Here is a 21051-nt window from a genome sequence, read left to right on the forward strand (position 1 = left end):
GCAGAGCCAGCCTGCGTGCAGCAGATCAGGATGATACAAAGTACCAGGCCTTGTAGCCCGGCTTCCTGCTCGTTGTGTTTGCTTCATTATCTCCTTTACCAAGGAGACAGGCCGCTGAGGACGAGGTCGGGGCTGGTCTCTTTTTTGTAGAGCAGTTTTGGGCATTGCTCATCCGCCAGCTCCAGCGTGGGCATGTTGGGTCTTTTAGAGCAGACACAGAATTTCATAGAGATGAGAAGGCTCAAAGGTGACCCGCCTTAGAGAGATAGGGACAACGTACACTTATATATGTAGAGACAGAAACGTTGTTCGGTCATTCTCAGTCCTGTGCAGCTCTTGTGGCCCCACTCGGCTGCTTTTGACAAAGATGCAGCAGGGCTTGGCGGTGTTCTTCTCCAGCTCACTATACAGCCGAGGGAGCTGAGGCAAACAGGGTGAGTGACTTGGCCAGGGTCACACAGGTAGGAAGTGTCTGAGGCCAGGTCTGAATTAAGGAAGTCTTCCTGGCTCTGGGCCTGGGGCTCTGTGCTCCGTGTTACATAGATGCCCCGCTTAAAAGAAAATCTGTGTGTTTGTATGTGTTTATATACATATATATGTATGATTGCATGTCTGTTGGGCCATTAGGTATTTATATGTGTGTGCTTCTGTGTCTTGCCTCTCTCTGTGCACACCCACCCACACAGACACACATATTATCTTGTGTACATAGCTAATGTCTTTACTGTTCACACTTACTTTCATGTTTTTGTCCAGGAGTTGATGTCTATGGTATTATTGATACAGTGTAGAAATAAAGTGATGAATTTAGCTCCATGACAAGGAATCCATACTGGTTCCATCCAATGCCTCTTACACCGAAGCAAAAATTTAGTAACCTAGTTTAAAGTTAGTATAACATACATATAGATATATGTATATGCTATATGAACACACTATATGTGTGTGTTCAAATATTGAAGTGTACCATTAAAGATATTCAGCAAACATTAAATTTTGCCTTTAGGATAGTAAGTTCTTGAGATAATCTGAGGTTCTCATGAATTCAAATAATCACAACTTGCTATAACGAAATTTAAAAAAATATGAGAAAAATATACTTTTAATATTTTACACCAAGGAGCTCAAATATTAAATTTTGAGTGGAAATATGAAGCACAGTCATTGGTCCTACAAAAGTTCTCATGCCCTTTTCCCCCCATAATTATTCATGTGAAAGAGATGGAACTAAGACCTTTGTTTTCATAAACTACGCACAAGGGGAGAAAGCACATTGATTTCTCTCAAAAAACAGTGACTATAATTATCCTCAAATATGTAAAGATCTATAGATCTTCCTCAAAATTTCATTGGTATTTTTGCAATAGCAATTTTTTTATAATATGTGTGTACATATATATGTATATATACATGCATGCTATTTCTGCATAGGTATAATTGGTGCTGATTTTGTTCCATTTTGATGAGTTTTAGAGAGCAAAAAAGGGAAGTAAAATGAATACATTACGGGAGATGAGTAAGGAGCTGTAATTATTTCTCATAATTGGTATGTAAAAGAAGGGTATGAAAGCATGTAGCATGGAGTGGAAGGAGATGACTTCCCACAAGTGCCATTGAACTGAACTCATCTGTAGAAGGTAGAATGTGTGCACACACAACAGAGTTTACTTTAGACATACATTAAACTTAGACAAGGACAGAGAGGGAAGAAAGGGGCCGAGTTAGGATGGAAAATAGTCAGATATAAAATAAATACAAGCAAAACCCATTTCTTTATCAGAAGAATAATCATAAAGGGATGACTATTGCAGTAGTATCCTTGCTAAAATTGTATTTAAATCTTTTGCATAAATATTCAGTAGAGATATTGGTCCATAGTTTTCTTTCTCTTTTTTGACTTCCCTTCACTTAGGTATCATTTTGAGTCATAAAGGAATTTGGGAGGATTCATTCTTTATCTATTTTTTAAACAATTTATATGGTATTGGAATTCATTGTTTACCTTTTCGGTATTTATATTCAATGTAAATGCAGTATATTCCCAATAGAATAAGCTTTTAAGTTTCATTTGGTCCGGGATTCCTTCTTTTATTTATTCCTTCTTGCTTTCTGTATTTCTCTCTTCCTTAACTTTTTGGTTTTAGGCATTTCTATTTTTCTATTTTTTCAGTTTATTTTTCGAAGATAACTTTAAGTTTTCTATTTCCTATTCCATTAATCTGGGCAACTTATATTTTTGTAAATATTCATTCGTATCAATTTTGCTTACATATAGTTTTGCAAAATAGTTTCTCATAATTATTTTTATTTCTTCTGCATTGGCCATAAATTCATCTTTTTTTTTGATACTGGTAATTTGATTTTCTTTTTTTTTTTTTTTAAAGCAATTGGGGTTAAGTAACTTGCTCAAGGTTACACGGCCAGGTGTTTCTGGGTGGGTGTAAGTGTCTGAGCCCGGGATTCGAACCCCAGGTCATTCCGACACTGGAGCCGGTGCTCTTACTCGCTGTGCTACCTGGCTGCCCCAATTTTCTTTTTTAAAAATAAAATTTGCTAGTTAGCCCAGTGAGTTAGAGCGCTGGCCCTGGAGTTGGGAGGACTCGGGATCAGTTTCAGCCTCAGATACTTAACACCCACACAAAAAAACTGACTGTGTAATCTTGGGCAATTTACTTAACCCCAATTGCTTTAAAAAAATAAAATAAAATTTGCTGGTGGTTTATCTGTTTTGTAATCTAGTCATAAGACTGTGTACCTTTTCTCTAAAGGTTGGAATTATTAAGATGACGATGATGATGATGATGATGATACATACAATTTTCTTATTTACTCTCTTGACATTTCAATTAATATTTTTGACATCCCTCAAAGATGCATCCTGGACTCCCTTGTCTTCTTTCTTTACTTGGTGATCTCATCAATTCCCATGGGTTCAAATATAATCTCTATGCGTATGATTCCCGATCGATATCTAGAACCCTAGTCCCTCTCCTGGATGCCCCAGAGGTCTCTCAAACCCCAGATGTCTAAAACAGGATTCATTTTGTTCCCCCCCCACCTGCCTCTTTTTTTCCAAAGTCCTCTTGTCATTGGCAGTGCCCCCTGCCCTCCCCATCATTTCTGTCGTTCCTCATCTGCAGTTTTTTATCAGATGCTGGCATTTCTTCCTTCACACAATCTCTCATATGCATCTCCTCCTTGCTGCTCACATGCTCTGTGCTGTATTCCAGGACTCATCACCTCCCAACTGGATTATCTCCTGCCGTAAGGCTCTCTCCAGTTTGACCCATCTTCCACAGATGCCAAAGTGATTTCCACAAAGCACAGATATACTTGATCATGTCCCTTCAACCTGTTCCTCATCCCCCCCCCCCAATATTCAATAACCTTGAATGGCCCCCATTACCCTCAGTATCATATATAAACTCCTCAGTTTGAAATTTAAACCTCTTCTCTTCCTGGGGCCATCCTGCCCTCCTAGCTTTCTTTTCCATTTTACACGTAGCCCCCCTATACAAAATGAAGAGTATAGCTACTCTGACCTGTTTGTTGTTTATCACACAAAACACTCAATCTCCTGACTCCCTCCCTAGCTTTTTATGGATTCTCCTCCATGCCTGGAATCTTCTAGCTTCACTGTCAAGACAGCTCAAATGTCAGCATCTGCAGGAAGGCTTGGCAAATTGTCCCAGCTGCTGGGGCCTTCACTTTCTAGGTCACCTACTCTGTATGTGTCTTGGATGTACGCAGTTACTTACATGCTGTATAACAGATTAGAACAGAGGCTCCTTGAGAACAGGGAGAGTAGCTTTGCCTTTCTTTGTTTTTCCAGTACGTAGAAAATAGTACATGTTAGTCAGTTAACTGAATAAAAGGATTAGCTATATAATGAACTATATTTCATTTTATTTCATCAAATTACTTTGTATAAAAGAAACATTTTTTTTAACATTTTAGACCTATTTCTTAGTCAATGCATTTTAATGTGCCATTGATGATTACCCAATAAAAATGTTAGATTTTTAGTGCTTTGAAATCATTGTTTAAGAGTCATTGGCCAAATTTCTCATTAGCCAAAGTAGTCAAAATGGGGGTAAAGAAGAAGATAGAGGAAACCAGTTGCTCTCATTTCATCATACCACACTATCTATAACTAGAAAGGCTTCTGGAGAGGATTAATAATAAGGAATAACAATTCTTGAGATGACTAGAGATTTTGTTTGTCAAGAAACTGTGCCATATTCCAGTGAAAGGAATCCCAGGATGCAGATGAACAGGAAACAAGTTATAAATTGCTTTCTAGACTATCATATGCCAGGTTAGTATAGGCATAGTGATTTCTAGATTAATTTCACATAATTGATAATTTCTCTACAGTTCAGTAGGGTATTAGGCTACTCAGGAACTTGATTTGAATAACTGAGATCATCATGGGCAAGCTAAAACTTCTGGTCACCTTATGCTAGGCCACCAGGTTAGGGTAAACATGTCCGAATGGGGTAGATATAATCATGTTTCTGACACATGGTTTTTTAAGACAGAATTAATCCAATTTAGTTTCATTGATTTTTCTGTCTTCTAATTAAATTTAATTATATTGCTTTATGCTGTTATTTATTTGTTTTTTCAGTAAGAGATCCATGTTCAATACATTAACTACCATGATTTGCATGTGAAACTTAAAAATGCCTTTTAAGAACTTGATTAATGAAGCATATTTTGAACCTCTTTTCCCCTTCATACAGGACACAAACTATGAGAAAGAGGTGTTCCAGATGAATAATGCTATTTCCAAAATAAATAAAATTGTTGCCCACAATTCACCAGTTGTGATACTCCAAAGATGGATACGCGGACATTTGACAAGAAGAATGTGGTATGTTTTATTTTTAGCACATCTTTAGATACTTGTTATAAGAGTTTTGATTTGTTTGGTTTTCAGTGAAGGGGATGAGACCAATGATAAGATAGTAAAATTTAAAAAGGGAAAGATAAAGGAAAAAAAATACAGTAGCAAAATAAACTGAAGCAATCCTAGAGTTATGGATAATCCCAAAACATTCATATCGTAATTTGTTTAATCATTCACCAATTATTAAGGACCACCTTAGTTTCCTGTTTTTTTTTTCAACCACTAAAAGAGGTACTATCAATATTTTTGTACTCGTAGATCCTTTTTCTCTCTCTTTGATCTCTTTGGTATATAGGCCTAGGAACGGCATAGTTGGGTTGAAGGGTGGAGATAGGGTGATAACAAGTCAAATGTAAAATTTCCAGTGTCCTTAGGGTTCGGGAACAAAGCAGACAATAATATGTAATCTCTAATCAGTAGCACAGTAGAACACTGGACTTCGAGTCAGAAAGACCCGAGTTCAAATCTTACATCCGGCAGGTCATTTAACCTCTGTCTTCCTCAGTTTCCTCACTTTTAAAATGGTAGTATTAGTAACCCCTCTTTCTCAGGATTTTTGCAAGGATAAAATGACATAAAGATTGTAAAGCACTTTGTCAATCTTACAATGCTTGATAAGACCTATTCTTGTAGTTCATTAATGAAACCGTATCTGAAGCTAAAGCATTTGACAGCACCAGTTACTCTGAGATACAATACTTTGTTTTCTGGGTCATAAGTTATGTCTAGTTGCAGGAAGTCTAGCAAGCAGCTACCACGTTGCATATCCATGGAGATTGCATTACAGGTGAGAGCTGGCAATCTTAGTGACAACACTGTCCCTGAGGCTCTTGTCTTCAGTACCCTGGGCTATTCATCAGGATCTGAAGAGAGCTGCTAACTTCTGGATCACATGACAAACAATATAGCAGAATGGGCATTTTCTGTGATCCTTACAACTGAGAAAATCTCTCCAAAATGGAAATTATGCATCAAAGATTGAAAAAAAAATGTCAGGTGACTCCATAGTTTAGCACTCCCAGAATCAGAACGGTTAAAAACAAAAGTGAATTTATGCCAACCCTGAGCTCATTCAGCATCCGATCCCCAAACACCATCACCACCACCTCCATACGCTTGGCAGCAAAACTGCACTAGCCAATCCAAGAACCTGACAGATTGATATAAAATCCAGTCCCACATCCTGGTTTCCTCTTTGTCTTTCCAGTGCCATGAAGATCCAAGTTCCATACTGTAGAAGTCTGCTTGGGCAGAAACAGTCAGCCAGGACTATGATAGGCAGTGTCTGCAGTAGAGCAGAGGGACAGAGGGAGAGGGGAAAGACATATGTGGGCTTGAAATAGAACTCAACCGTCTCTCCCCTACCCTACCCAGAGCCTCAGAGACCCAGACTACTGAAATCAACTATAACACCAGTGGGGTAACTCGGAGTTGCTGGTACTAGTACAGAGACCTGAGGAAAATATATAATGGGACAAAATATCAGGTGTGTGTGTGGGGGGGGATCAGAGGGTTATGTCCTGAGACTGTGTGGCACTTTTCCAAGGCTAAGGGAAAGAGCCTAGCACCCAGCTGAGGCCAGTTCTGTTCCCCTAAAAGTCACTTAGCATGGACACCTAGGTTTGCAAACCATGAAATTGCCCAGTGTGGGAAGAGGCTGAGACACTCTGAGATCCAGGCCCCAGGGAAATGACCATTAGAGGGGAGGGAGTCAGAAAGTGAGTAATAAGGGAAACTAAGGAAAAAAAAAAGAGACCAAATTTACCAAAGATCTCAGGAAGAAAAACCTCATACATAAGTAGATAAATCCATAGAGAAAACAATAATAATAGAAGGGAAGATGACCTCCAGATGTAGGTCTTATTAATTAAATTAATTAATTAATTAAATTAAATTAATTAAAAGTATTAATACTGCAAATCAAAGTAAAATAATTTAAATCTTTTTAAAAAAAACATTTTTTTGCAATTACATGTCAAAACATTTTTAATATTCATTTTTAAAACTTTAAGTTCTGAATTTTCTCCCTCTCTCTTTCCCTCTCACCCCCATTGATAAGGCAAGCCATTTGATATAAGTTATGCACATGCAAAATGTATTTCCATATTAGACATGTTGTGAAAGAAAACACACCCCCCAAAAAAATCACAAGAAAAATAAAGTAAAAAAAGTGTGCTTTGATCTCCATTCAAGCTCTGTAAATTCTTTCTCTTGAGGTGGATAGCTAGCATTTTGCATTATGAGTCCTTCTGATTTGTCTTGGGTCATTGTAATACTGAGAATAGATAAGTAATTCATAGCTGATCACTGTAGGATATTGCTGTTACTGTGTACAGTGTTCTCCAGGTGCTGTTTACTTCACTTTGCATCAGTTCATGTAAGTCTTTCCAGGTTTTTTTGAAAGGATTTTGCTCATCATTTCATACAATACAATAATTCTCCATCATAATCATATTCTACAACTTGTTTAGCAGCAGATGATGGATATCCCCTCAATTTCCAGTTCTTTGCCACCACAAAAAGATCTGCTATAAATATTTTTGTACATATGGGTCCTTTTCCTTTTTTTTTAAATCTCATTGGGACACAGAGTTAGTAGTGATATTGATGAATCAAAGGGTAAGCACTGTTTTGCACTTCCAAATTGCAATCCAGGATGGTTGGATCATTTTATAACTTCACCAAGAGTGTACTAATTTCCTAATTTTCCCACCTCCCCTCCAGTAATTGGCATTTTCCTTTTGTGTCATATTAGCCAATCTGATAAGTGTGAGTTAGTACCTCAGAGTTGTTATAATTTGCATTTCTTGAACTAATAGTGATTTAGAGTATTTTTTTTTTCTCCATAGGACTATAGATAGCTTTGATTTCTTTTTCTAAAATTGTTTCTATCCTTTGACCGTTTATCAATTGGGGAATGACTTCTATTTTTATAAATTTGAATCCTTTCTCTATATATTTGAGAGAAATGAAGCCTTTATCTGAGTAACTTGCTGTACTTTATTTCCAGTTTCCAACTTTCCTTCTGATTTTGGCTGCATTGGTTTTCTTTCTGTGAAACCATTTTTTAATTTGATGTAATCAAGACAGTCCTTTTTGTATCCTGTAATGTTCTCTGTTTCTTCTTTGATCACAGATTTTCCATTTATCCATAAATCTGACAGGTAAAATATTCCATACTCCCCTAATTTTCTATTATCATGCAATATGTCAATATCATGTATCCATTTTTACCTTAGTAGGTATATGGCACGAGATGTTGGTTCACACCTTGCTTCTGCCAGACTGCCAGTAATTCCAGCAATTTTTGTCAAACAGTGATTTCTTGTCCCCAAATCATGGATCTTTGACTTTATCAAACATTAGATTACTATGGTCATTTAGGGTTGCCTTATGGACCTAAACTATTCCACGGATCCACCACTCTATTTCTTAAGTAAGTACCAGGTCATTTTGATGATGACTGCCTTATAATATAGCTTGAGATCTGGTGCAGGGTAGGTCATTTCCCTGCACTTTTTTTTTTAACAATTCCTTTGAAATTCTTGAACTTTTGTTCCTCCAAATGAGGTTTGTTATTTTTTTCTTGCTATATAAAATATGTTTTTGGTATTTTGATTGCTATGAGATAGAATAAGTAAATTAACTTAGGCACAATTGTCATTTTTATTATATTTGACTTGACTTACCCATGAGCAATTGATATTTTTCTACTTGTTTATATCTGACTTTATTTATGTAAACAGTGTTTTGTAATTGTTTTCATATTAATTCCTGGGTTTGTCTTGAAATGATTCAACTCTTGATGGGACAAAGGGCCCCACGAAATGTGAGGAGTGCATGGAGCCATGACATGCTGTCCTTGAATAGTTAAAAAGAAAAATGGTAATCATGAAAGCAGCATTTATGGGCTCCCTAGGAAAAGCAACAAACAAACAAAAAACAATGAACAGACTATAAGTCGTTGAATCTGCCATGGCAAGTGTCATGAAAGACACAACAGAGTGACCCACCAACTGGAATGCAAATATGGAGAAGGAAGGGCTGGCAAGAAGAGGGGGGTGGCGGGAATTGGAGTCTCCTTCTGCCTCCTGTCTCTTCTGTCTTGGCATCTTCAACTAACGTCTGATATCCACACCGAGCTTATCTTAATAAATAATGTGACCTGTTGGCCAAAACTTAATTTATAATAGACAGCTTTCCTCTTTTTCCAGCAGATTTTGTAAAATAATGGGTGCTAACCCCAGGAGCTTTGGCATTTGGGTTATTGAATATTATTCTAAAAGGTCTGTTTGCTTCTCTTCTGTTCCATTGATTGTCTCTACCCTTTTATAACTAGTAGTGAACATTTAAATGATTATTGATTTAGTGGATAGTTTGAGATGGTAGGCCCCAAACCCCTTTCCTATACCCTCCTAAAATGCTTTTCATTAGATTTTTGTTCCAAATGATGTATTTCTGAAGCTAACCGATGATATCACTGATTTTATGAACATTTTTCTTCAATGAGATATTCTAAGGAGAGAAAGGATGGTGTAGTGGATAGAGGATGGAATTGGGAGTTATGAAAACCTAGATTCAAATCCTGCCTCAGCCACTTCCTACACCTAATCTGGGATTCTTACCATGTTTGTGTCATTGTGCAGTAATTTCTCATACACTGTTCTTCTCTGCCCCATTCGTGTATTTTGGGACCAAGATTTCTGAGAATTGCTTTGCCCTCCCATTGTTATTGATCTGTATTTCTTTAAGCTAAGACTATGTTTTTAGGCAGCCATGCTGAAATTAGAGACATTTTAGTTATATTTGTTTTTCTCTACTATAATTGTAATAGTATAGCCTGTGTTATTATTGAACTGGAAATTTTCTGGTTTTGGGTAATACCCTGAAATTTGTATTTATCATCTGTGATTTAAGAATGCATTCATGATACATCAAAGGCAAATAGTACATCAAAGAGGAAAGAACTTTCATATCTCAAATGGAATAATTTTAGATAATATTTTCCCACAAAATGCGTTTATACAGTAAAAAAAAAAAACATACAACGCTTCAAAGGGATTAGACGTCACATGAAATTTGCTCCTTTTAATTTTCCTTGGCCTAGGGTGATAGTTATAATAATATTCATAAAAGTTCTTTTGCTGCCCATTTCTGTCTATTACTAGAAAGTATTCTCAGGAGCTTTGGGTGCAAACAAGTACTTTTGCCTGTTTTAGAGTTATTACTATTGCACAAAGTGTGGTATGTGTGTGTGTATACCCAATCACTGTTAGTACAATAATTACTACAGTTGTTCTTTCAGAAAAAAAATAAGATAAAGTAAAATAGGAGAATTAAAAGAAAACATTTATCCATTAGAAAACTCTGTAGTTTTCTCTTCAATGGAAGCTCTCATATGATTAAAAAAAAAACCTCTATATAACCTCCCTAGCAACCAGAATCCTTTCTGGATCTAAGAATCTTACTGTTTCCCCTTTGGTTGTTATTTGGATGAGTACTTTCTCCCATGCTGAGAGAGGTGACCAAGCTATGATTTTTCCTACCTCAGTGTAGAATGTAATTATGAAGATGGGACTGATTCTTGAGAAACAGCAACTTTTCTTAGGAATTGACACTGAATTCTTTTTGACACACACATGTATATACACACACACATACATACATACATACTTGTATATATATACATGTATGCATATATGTATATTATTATCACAACATCCAAGTCTGATTGAGAGCAAGACATTTCTTGAAATACTAATGGCTCATTCATACTTCCATTGGTTTGGCATCATTTTGATTTAATTTACATTGAAAAATATTAATTTTCTACTTGGATTTTTTATTCTACTTGCACATTGAGTTTGTACCCAATCTGAATCAGATTGGAATATGATTTAATGTTTGTTGATTGAAAAGCTGAGCCCTCTTTCAAATTCAGACCTTACTTTGTACTTTTCAACCGAGATGCAATGAGGCCGTCGAACATTCCGATGTTATCAGATTTGGGCAGAACTTAGAAGTGTGATGTATATGAAACAGGACCATGAAGTCCTCCTGTTGTCAGAGAAGTCATCATTTTGTAATATTGAAACTTACTTGTAGAAAGGAGAGCCACAGATAGTGCAGATAGTGAGGGCTTGTCAGTTATCTCACATACCTAGTTATTGCACATTTGTGACTTTCATTTTGAATTTGTAATCCAAAGTGTCCTTAGATTTTTTCTTCATTTTATGCCTCTTCTGTCATTCTTTAAAATGCATCCAGAGGGGCGGCTAGGTGGTGCAGTGAATGGTACACTGGCCCTGGAGTCAGGAGTACCTGAGTTCAAATCCGGCCTCAGACACTTAACACACAAAAAAACTAGCCATGTGACCTTGGGCAAGTTACTTGACCCCAATTGCCCTCCAGAAAGAAAAAAAAATGCATCCAGAAATCTCTGTCTCTGATTCATAATTAGAGACCACGTATAATCCATGGTGAAGAATGTTTTTGCCTTATGGATGGAGATGGATGGAGACCTTATGATATGATTTTAAGACCTTTAAACTGAAAAAGCAGCTTGGAAAGATTATTGTTTGGATGCGACTTCTAAAGTGAATATTGATACCAGTAAACATGAAGTCAACATGGCTAGTAGTATAAGTAGCCATCCGTTTGCATGAGATTGTTACAGAGAATGCTGGCAATGATGTTACTCCTACATCTAGCCATATATGTCTAAATGGTGTCGAATATTTATCAAATAGCTGATCGTACATAAAAATGAAGCTAACAAGAGATCTTCATGCGAGAAGCAAATAGGATCTCACTAGATGGAGAAACAAAATAGTGCTGGGATAAGAGTGTGTTATAGATCTCGGGGACATTCATTCTATGATGAAATGCTGGTGCAGGTCTCAGATCTAACCCTGAAGAGTAACAGATGAAAATGTCCAAATTGGAGGACTCTCGAATGAGCTCACTACCACACTGTTGATAAGCTATGCATTGGTTCAAGTATTCTGGACAAGTATTTGGAATTACATGAGAAATGCTGCTAAACAGCTAACACCCCTTTACCTAGGGATCCTGGTGTTGGCATATGGCCCTAGGAGATAAGAACAGAGACTGATATACCCCACATGTAACAGAACATTCACCAGGACTCTCTGCTGTACAGAGGGACAGAAAACAAATAGGTGTCTGTCTACTAAGGAATGTGGTATATACATCCAATGTCATATTATTCTGCCACACAAAACATACCGTTATGGGGAGCTTTAATTAATCATTCCTGGCCCCATGGAAGTGCTCACCCTCCTGTCATCTCCTGAGTAGAGAGTAGCTAATGGGATCCCTGTGCTGGTGTGTTTCACTGAAGTGTTTTCTTTTTTTTTTTTAAGGGAGGACCAAGTTTGAGTGGCAGCAAGGATGTAATAAATATATTTACAAATAGATAAATATTTTTCTCACTCATTATAGAGGCTAGAGAATGTGTCCTGCTGCCTCTTTCTGTGCTGGTAGTGATCTAAAGACGGCCATGTTTGCCCCATTTGCCATAGTTTGCCAATCCCTAGGCTCTTTTCTTTCTACTGACTTCATCTCTTATAGGTTTAAATATCTTCTTCATGGAAATGATTCAAGGCATCGATACATGTGACTCCATTCTTTCTTCTTAGCTCCATCCCCGGTTACATGTGGGATATTCAGACTGAATTTTCCACTAGCACATCAAACTCAACACATACATGACAGGAGTTGTTACATTCCCATTATAAATCTCCTGTTAACCAAGTTTTCCTGTTTCTGTTGTGGGAACCATTATTCTACTCTCCCAAGTTCATGACCTTGCCTTTGTCCTGGATTCTTCACTCTCTCTCACCCTAAATAACAAATCAACTGCAAAATTTTGCAGTTTTTTCTTGCATCTTCCAAATCTCCTATGCCCATTGTCTTAATTGAGGCCCCCATCAGATGATTGCGGTGCCCTCCTAATTAGCCTGACTTCTCAAGTTTCTCCTGATTTCAGACCAACGTCCTATTGCTTTGAAAGTGACTTTTCTTACGTATATATTTAAACATCTGACTCCTCCTCCACAGAATCCAGAGGCTCACTGTTGCCTCAAAGACAAAACACAAAGGCATCTGTTTGGATTTCACAGTTGCAGTCTGGCCTAATTCATCTTCAGAGCCTCATTCCAGTTAGTCTCATTCCTGTACTCCATGGTCTCTTCACACTGGTGTGCTCTATATTCCTCACACTTGTCTGGCATTAAGTCAACTAGCCTTTACTAGGTGCCTGCTATGTGTCAGCCGCTGTCTTCATTGCTGGGAACACCCAAAACGCCAACGATACCAGACCAGACCTGGACCTTCTGTGTCTGTGCCCTCCCCAGTCCTGGAGAGCAGGGTATCCACACAAAGCCATTCATGGTCTCCCATCTCTAATGCCATCCCTCGCCAATGTATTTGACTACTTGGTGTATTTTCATATTAGTTCTCTCTATAGAGCTCTCTATAAAAACCTGAAGATGCCATATAAACCTATCGAACGTCATTTTCATGAATATATTTATTCTTTACATAATGATACGTGTCCATGTTTCCCCTACTTGTAGAACATAAGCAAGCTCCTTGAGAGAAGGGAAATCATTTTCCTTTTGTCCCTGAATCCTCATCCCCCCTTACATTGCCTAGCAATAGTAGATAACAAATAAATACTTGGTGATTGAATGATGAATGAATTTTAGAATAGATGTATGGCTTCTGCTGGTGGAATTCTACCTTCTCTGGGGAGTCGAAATTTAAGAGCATTGAAGTAAAAATGGAAAAGTACATTGTGGCTGCGAATAGGGTTAACATATTGTAAACAAAGAATTACAAAAGAAAAGGATTGTAAAACGATCTCTTCAAGGAGATGGATGGGGGCAAATGAGGATGGGTTCAGTCACGTGAGGAGGGAAGGATAACTGATGGACAGTTACTGGCTCCATTGTTGTTCTGACAGTGTCCAAGGAAAAATGAGATAGGTACCAACATGTTTGATGAACTACCTGTGATGAAATTATTGGAAGACATGTGGATAGGAAAGAACTCAGAGGAGGAGAAGGCCTGGGTCATTTACAGTTTTCACCCCTGGAGGGAATGGGACATTGAGTAGATCATTGAACCGTGTGAGTACTGGATTAAAGTGTAAAAGCACGTACTTATTTCAGTTCATACACAAGTACAGTGTGGGGGGAGACATGCTTAGAAAGCAGTTCATATGAGCAAGAAGTCCCAGGTGGCTTTAGCAGACTGAGCATCTGAGCCACTTGTGTTAGGGTTTGACAGCAGAAGATAAAAGTTGACCTTTGATCACATTTAGAAAAGGACAACTTCCATTCAGAGCAGGTAAGATGCCCTGGCCAGAGCACAGCAGCAATGCTAGGGACAGTTTTGAGTTTTGATGTATCATTTGGAAGTTGAGATGCCTTGAAAGAATATAATTCAGAGGTCTACTGAAGAAGCTGCAAGAGTGTATCTCAGAGAAGGAGGGGGATCCTTAACGAGGGCCTGATTGTCTTCTAGCCTTTGAAGGTTGCTATGTGGAAGAGAGGCATTAAGATTATTTTGCTTCATTTCAAAGAGCAAGGCTCAGGTGAGTGGTTTTAAGCTGAAGGCATTTGAGATGGAGTAGTTAATTAGAATTATCCCAAAATATAATGGGTAGGCTCAGGAGGGGAGGACATGTGCTATCCATCACTTACTGCCTTTAAAGAGGGGCTGGATGACCAATTGGCAGTAAGGTTTCAGAGGGGATTCACACTTCTCTTTGGTTTTAACTACAGAGGACCTATGAAACACTCTCAAATTCTGGCATTCTTTGATTCTTATTGATTAATGAATAATTTGAGCACTGAATATATGAAAATTGCAACTTTAAGTTAATTGGGAAGTAATTATTTTCAGGATGGAAGTTTGTTTTGTTTTGTTTTGCTTTCTTAAGGGATGCTTCTGGAATATGAAAACTTTCCTTTAAATATGAACCTGCATCAGTATATTAACATTTATTTTTCTTGTAGCTTTAGAGAAACACATAATTTAATCTATCGCATAAAGTAAATTACCTTTGTATTTCCCGCAGGGAAAATTTTGAAATCTCATTTTTGAGCTGTGATGGTTACACCATTACTAGTCTCTTTCATGTAACTCTGAATACTATTTTCTACCATTCTATTATTTTTATAATATTGAAGAATATTTCTCAATTCATCATTTATAAATACTACTTAAGCTTGACTTTTCAGAATGCACATGTTCCAGATACTTGACTGTAAAACACACATAATTAGAGAAAATCCCATTCATACAACTAGGAATCTTTTCTCAAAGAAAACAAAAGGAGCTGGAAGGTTGTGGTGGACCGATGGTGGAATTGTGGATATTTTAGCATTGCTACATTGCTTCTCAGGCAAGGCAGGTGAGTAGAGCATGTCAGGATTGTGGCCTAAATTCTGCGATTTATGTAGAAGCTTTGGATATTAAAGTATGGCTTCATCTAAAGTTAATTAACAACTCCTACCAATGACTTTATAAAATCCAGTCCTGTCTTAGAATACAGACACATTTCATCCCTTTGTGAGATTGCCCAAAAAACCTTTTTTTAAAAAATAAAAATGATGTAAAATTAAAAAACCATTACACAATAAATAAAACTTCCAAACATTGACTCTTTTGAAGGGACCATGTGTGCACAGACTTGGACACACATTTTTAAATGAACCTTAAATAGCAGGCTCATTTCCTCTACATTTCATTAACCCTAGATAGCTAGGTTGTGCAAAGGTCAGAGCACTGGACTCTTGCTAGCTGTGTGACCTTGGGTAAGTTACAACTTCTATTTGTTTTCTCAACTATAAAATGGGAATAAGATCACTTACCTCGCAGGGTTATTGTGAGGACCAATATTTGTAAGGCACTTAGCACAGTGCCTGTCACACAGAAGAAGGTGCCTAATCAATGATCCTTCCCTTCCTTTTCCCCACAGTCTCCATGGACTGAAACACTTCCCTTCCACCAGTGCCCAGTATGGTCAGCACCTCCTCAGGGAGCCTTAATTCCACACTCCCAGCTCAATGGATCTTTCCCTGCTGGACATCTCTTCTTTACTTAGCGTCTTCTGCCTTGTTTTGTCTTTCTGTGTTCATTTTCATTCCCGTCTGTGATTAGGAACTTCCTGAGGACGCGCATGTTCAGCACACAGTGTCTTGTATGCTGCAGACATCTCAAACTGAATAGAATGCAGTGTTTTCCAGGGGCTTTTGTTATCAAAGAAGGGCTTATTCCATTTGTATTTTTCCATAATTCTTTATGGAATGACACCTAGGATTCTGTCTACATTGGCATTTGTCTATAGGTTTAAATCAATCCAAGACTCACCCATTAGCTTGACTCTTGTTCGTTTTCATAGTTTTGATTGGGTTCAAATGGGATAGACCTGATGGGGGCCTGTTTGATTCCACTCTAGCGTCATAACTCTCCATATGCCTCCATTCAGAGGTCTACCTCTGTTGGCTGTTATTGTCTTCTATCTTTTCTGTTGGAAATAGTCTGAGCTCTCTTGCTAGTTATCTTTTTCATTTAATATTCTAGAGATTATTGCAGAGATGGGCACCTAGGTGGTGCAGTGGATAAGAGTGCCAGGGCCTGAAGTCAGGAAGACCTGAGTTCAAACCCAGCCTTAGACACTTACTAGCTGTGTGACCCTGGGCAAGTCACTTCACCCTGTCTGCCTTAGTTTTCTTTTCTGTCAAATGAGCTGGAGAAGGAAATGGCAGAACACTCCAATGTCTGTGCCAAGATAACCTCAAATGGGGTCATGAAGAGTTGAATACCACTGAAACCACAATGACTACAACGTGGCAGTGATGGATAGTTGACTGCTTTTCGATTTTGAATCAGAGGGTTTTGCTGCCATCTCCTTTCCTACAGACTCGCTGAGAGCATACTGGATCCCTTTGGAGCCGGGATGATAGGGATGATGCATCCTTCATTACTCCTAACGTGTCACGTGTCCTGTTCACACCCACTTCCAACTGACACCTCTAGGTTTCTCTGTTTTGAAAGTATTTTTTTTCATTTCATGTAGCTTGAAGTTTATGAATTTTTAATATGGTGACATATTTAAGCAAACACATTGCTCTTGAATGTTATGGGTCAGTGTTCCATCCAGGCATTTGGGGTCATAGTTCAATTCTTAATAATATTTTGGTTTCAATAATTCTCAAAGAATTTTTGGAATTTGTACTTGAAATACAGGGTTTTGTTAACCTGTTTATTAAGTATATCAAGCTTTTGGTGTGTAATGCTGGTTAGTCACTAATCATTTTCCTGGTCTCATATAGGTGCTAATTTTTTGCACCTACAGTGACACGTTTCCATCGTTTCATTCATTGCAGAATCTGAATTAATTTAAGAACAACAATAGCAATAACAAAAATCTGTTCTCTTTCAGGACAGCAGTCAATGGCCTGATCTTCAGTTACTGTCATAGAAACTCCTCTGTCTCAGTAAACACACATTCAGGTCTCAGTCATTTGTCTGACATTTCTTTGTTGAGTTGACGCAAATACAGAATCCACCCTTGAATCAGTCATTCAGAGGCAGTCATCCTGGATAAACTGTTTCCACTTGCATCTCACCAACCCTCTCAGTGGTCTGTTCTTCTTAGTCTTCAGTACTTCTCTGCAAAATGAAGTCTGGTCTTGGTTAGTAGCTTTGCTGTGATTTTTTTGAACCCTTTTGTCACATGTTCAGAGAACACCTGTCAATACCCTTTCACCCATTGGATGAAGAAACATTGTTACCCCTGTCATGAGAACAATTCTTATGATGATCATGTACCTGTAGTTGGGATACTTGATCATGGGAAATGGCCTCTAAGCCCTTCTCACTTTTACATCCTCTTCTTGTGTTATTTGAGTCAAAGGACAAGTCCGTTGTTGTCTCCTGGCATTAGTAGGACCATACTTAACTTTGTTAATGAAGAAAATACTATTTTTTTGAGTCTGCATGGTACGCAGTAGCTTTTTGGAAAGTAATCACAGGTGCATCTAGGCGAGTCTGGGGAACTGGTTCTACCCAGTGAAACATTTGATCAAAATCTTTTTTAAGCCAGCATACTCTAATATATTCAAGAGAAGTTTCTTGGGAAAATGTTTCATGATTGTGATTCTTATTTGATTCTGTTAATAACCCTGTTTTATCTTTAATACCCCATCAAGGCAAATGAAAAGTAAAACCCAAAAACATTTTGCCTAAGAAATCTGTTGTTATTCAGAAAGATTTTCCTTGGTCTAAGCTTTAAGAACACTGAATGGTTTTCTATTAAGCTAAGCACAGATGCGAGATATTTCTGTAAATGTAAGATGCTGTATTCATGTCTCACTGGTTCTATATTGCAATGGCAATTTAGCTAAGACACATGGATATCAAGCACATTCTTGGGCAACAAAACAAAAGAGAAACTTTTAAAAGTTTGATGGCCTCAATTCTATTTCAGAGTACTGTGTTGGAAATATATTCTTCAAAGGTACATTTTGAAATAATAACCTAAGCCTGAATTCTGTCACAGAATAATGTTTTGAAAATGTATTCTTCAAGTAACATTTCAAAATAACCTAATAATAACCTAATGCCCAGTAAATGCCAACTAACATGCACTAGAAAGAGATGTCATAATGAAGATATCCAAGGAATCTAGTAGAAATGCCCCTAAAAAACTAAAAACCAAAACCTGTGACATGTTTATGCATTCAACAAGATGGTTTAATCCGACAATAATCTGAATTTTGTCTGCAAAAGTATTTATATATAATTTATCTAATAACGTCAATTTTTCTGAACACTGGGATGAATTGTGTGAGGTGGCTGTGCAAACAGATGCAGCCACTGAACGTTTCCAATGCACTTGAGACTTGCTGTATAATGCACTGAATCTGAGAGTGGTGGGGAGTTGTCCGGGGCAGGACTGTATACTCTCGCACCTGGCTAGGAGATTTCTCAGTTATAGGATAATGAACTAAATGACGTTTCTTGGATAACTCTAAATTGCTTTTTAGCAATGGCTGACTTACTCGTGGGATCAAGCACGTTCTGAACTTGGGGTCGCAGGATGTGAGTCCCAGTACCTGACCTGCCATGTACGTGTCACTAAATATGTGACTCTGACCTACCCTTGGAAAGGGTTCCCTTCCTCATCTGGAGAATGAAGGGATTGGCCCAGATAAAGGCAGGGCATCCAAGGATAAGAATTCATAGTTCCACCAACAGCTTAAGCTGGTCTGGCCTCACTCTCTCCATTTTAAACATTTCCCCTAATTTAAAGGGGAATTAAAGCTGAATCCTCAGACTTGGTCATTTCAGAGTGGTGCATTCTAAGCTCTGGTTTTCTTGCAGAGGATGAGTGGCCTGATCTGTGTGAATGAGTTTTCCTTGACAGATAACAGCCTATGTTATATGTTGCATCTAGTTCTGTTTGATTTTTGAACTACCATGTGACATTCTCTTCCTTCTGCACACTTAGTTCTGGGCCATGATAGAAGCTGCCAGATGGCCGAGTGGCAGGTGTTCAGATCTAACCTCTGACACATTCTCTCTGTGACCCTGGGTAAGTCACTTCACCTCTGCCTGACTCAGTTTCCTCCTTTTTAAAAGGGCAACAATAATAGTAGCTACCTCACAGTTCTGTGCGGATAAGGTAAAGTGATATTCTTAAAGTTCTTTGCAAACATTAACATGCCATATAGATATATAAATAATTCCATCATGTTGGTATTTAAACTGGTTTTCCTTGATAGCTAAAGACATTTCTCTTGATTACTTAACACTATTTGTTGTTCAGAATTGGAGTTCTGAAGTTTAAACTGTGTTATATAAATTACGACGACATTTGTTTTTTAGAAGTTCAGGTAAATTTCCTTCAATGATTTCCTGTCGTTCACAGTAGGCTTTTCATCACTAGATTGTTGGGGTTTTCCCCCCTGAGATTAAGGTTTTCATACTCTGCAGGTTGATTATTTTGATTTAGAAATCCTAAACACAAGCCTGACCCTGCACTCTGCTTTTCAAGAAGTTCTGGTGACTCCTTGGTACCTAGAGGGGGAAGAAACAGGCTCTGGGGGTGTGACCCTTCCTTCCCCATCCAGTTCCAGGGCGGGTTCCAGTGTTAATGCCCATTGTTCTCCTCCTGGGGAAAAAATACAACAACGATCTAATGCCTGCTGTATCATCCTGGACCTTCCTCCCCACCCCTAGGATCTCTCTCCCAAAGACCTGCAGCCTCCAGGCAGGCCCATCTTCTCCCATTCTCCTCTTCCCTTCCTTTTGTTGGATGGGCCTAGGCCAGCCTCCCTCCTTTCACTTCCAGGCTCTGCCCCAGACTTTCAAAGCTCCAAAAAGAACCCCTTCCCTTCCTCCCTCCCCTGTACCTTCCTGTCTCGCCCCTGCCTCCTCCTTGGGCTGCCATTTGCTGGCTGTCTCCATCAGAATGGGGCTCCCGAGCCCCGGACCTTGGAGTGCCACCTGCCCTCCATGCTTAGCCTCAGGATCGCCTCCTACCTGAAGCTCATTGGATCCTGCCCATGAATGTCTGTGCCCAGATGTTGGCTTTCATTTTTGGGTGAATGTTGTTTCCTCCAATAGAAAGTTGAATTCCTTGTGAGCAGGGATGTTTTGTTCTTTTATCTCGGGTGCCCGTGAAAGTGCCTGGCACACAGTAGGTCATTAGTCAAGGCTCCTCGAATAGAATTGGAACTGTTCATAATGTGAAGTGTTTATAATTCTTTCAGAGAGGCTGCCCACACCTGTGGACTTTAGCCATTTCGCCTTCCCATCAGAAACCATGTTTGCCCCTCTCGTTTTCCAGAATGGTTAGCTTTGTAGAGAGATTTGCTGTCATGGGTTCAAAAGTGGCTTCTCTCTGTTCTCTCGATGAATTATTTAAGAGCTCCTAGTTCCACCTCTTATTTCAGTCCAGATCTCCTAATTTCCCCCTTAAATAAAAATAAAACCAAAGAGATTTGATTTCCCATTTCCTCATTTCTTCCTTTTTGTAGTGTCTTGATTTTTATACATTTTACATGGGGCCTCTGATAATTTTTTATTTTCTTTTTCAC

The 21051-nt window shown here is 38.4% G+C and overlaps 1 protein-coding gene across 1 annotated transcript in view; it reads left to right on the top strand.

Annotated features, from left to right (window-relative positions):
- LOC138164860 (leucine-rich repeat and IQ domain-containing protein 3-like) overlaps window positions 1-21051 on the top strand; it is a 151745-nt gene that overhangs the window by 24821 nt on the left and 105873 nt on the right. Inside the window, exon 3 of the mRNA XM_069092780.1 lies at window positions 4746-4876. Coding sequence (XP_068948881.1) covers window positions 4746-4876 — 131 coding nt within the window. The remainder of the gene's footprint in view (window positions 1-4745; window positions 4877-21051) is intronic.

The sequence above is a fragment of the Petaurus breviceps genome, unplaced genomic scaffold (assembly GCF_028583685.1).
Source record: "Petaurus breviceps papuanus isolate PSGF00001 unplaced genomic scaffold, PetGlider_PUasm1.0 207, whole genome shotgun sequence".
In the NCBI taxonomy this organism is placed as follows: Eukaryota; Metazoa; Chordata; class Mammalia; order Diprotodontia; family Petauridae; genus Petaurus; species Petaurus breviceps.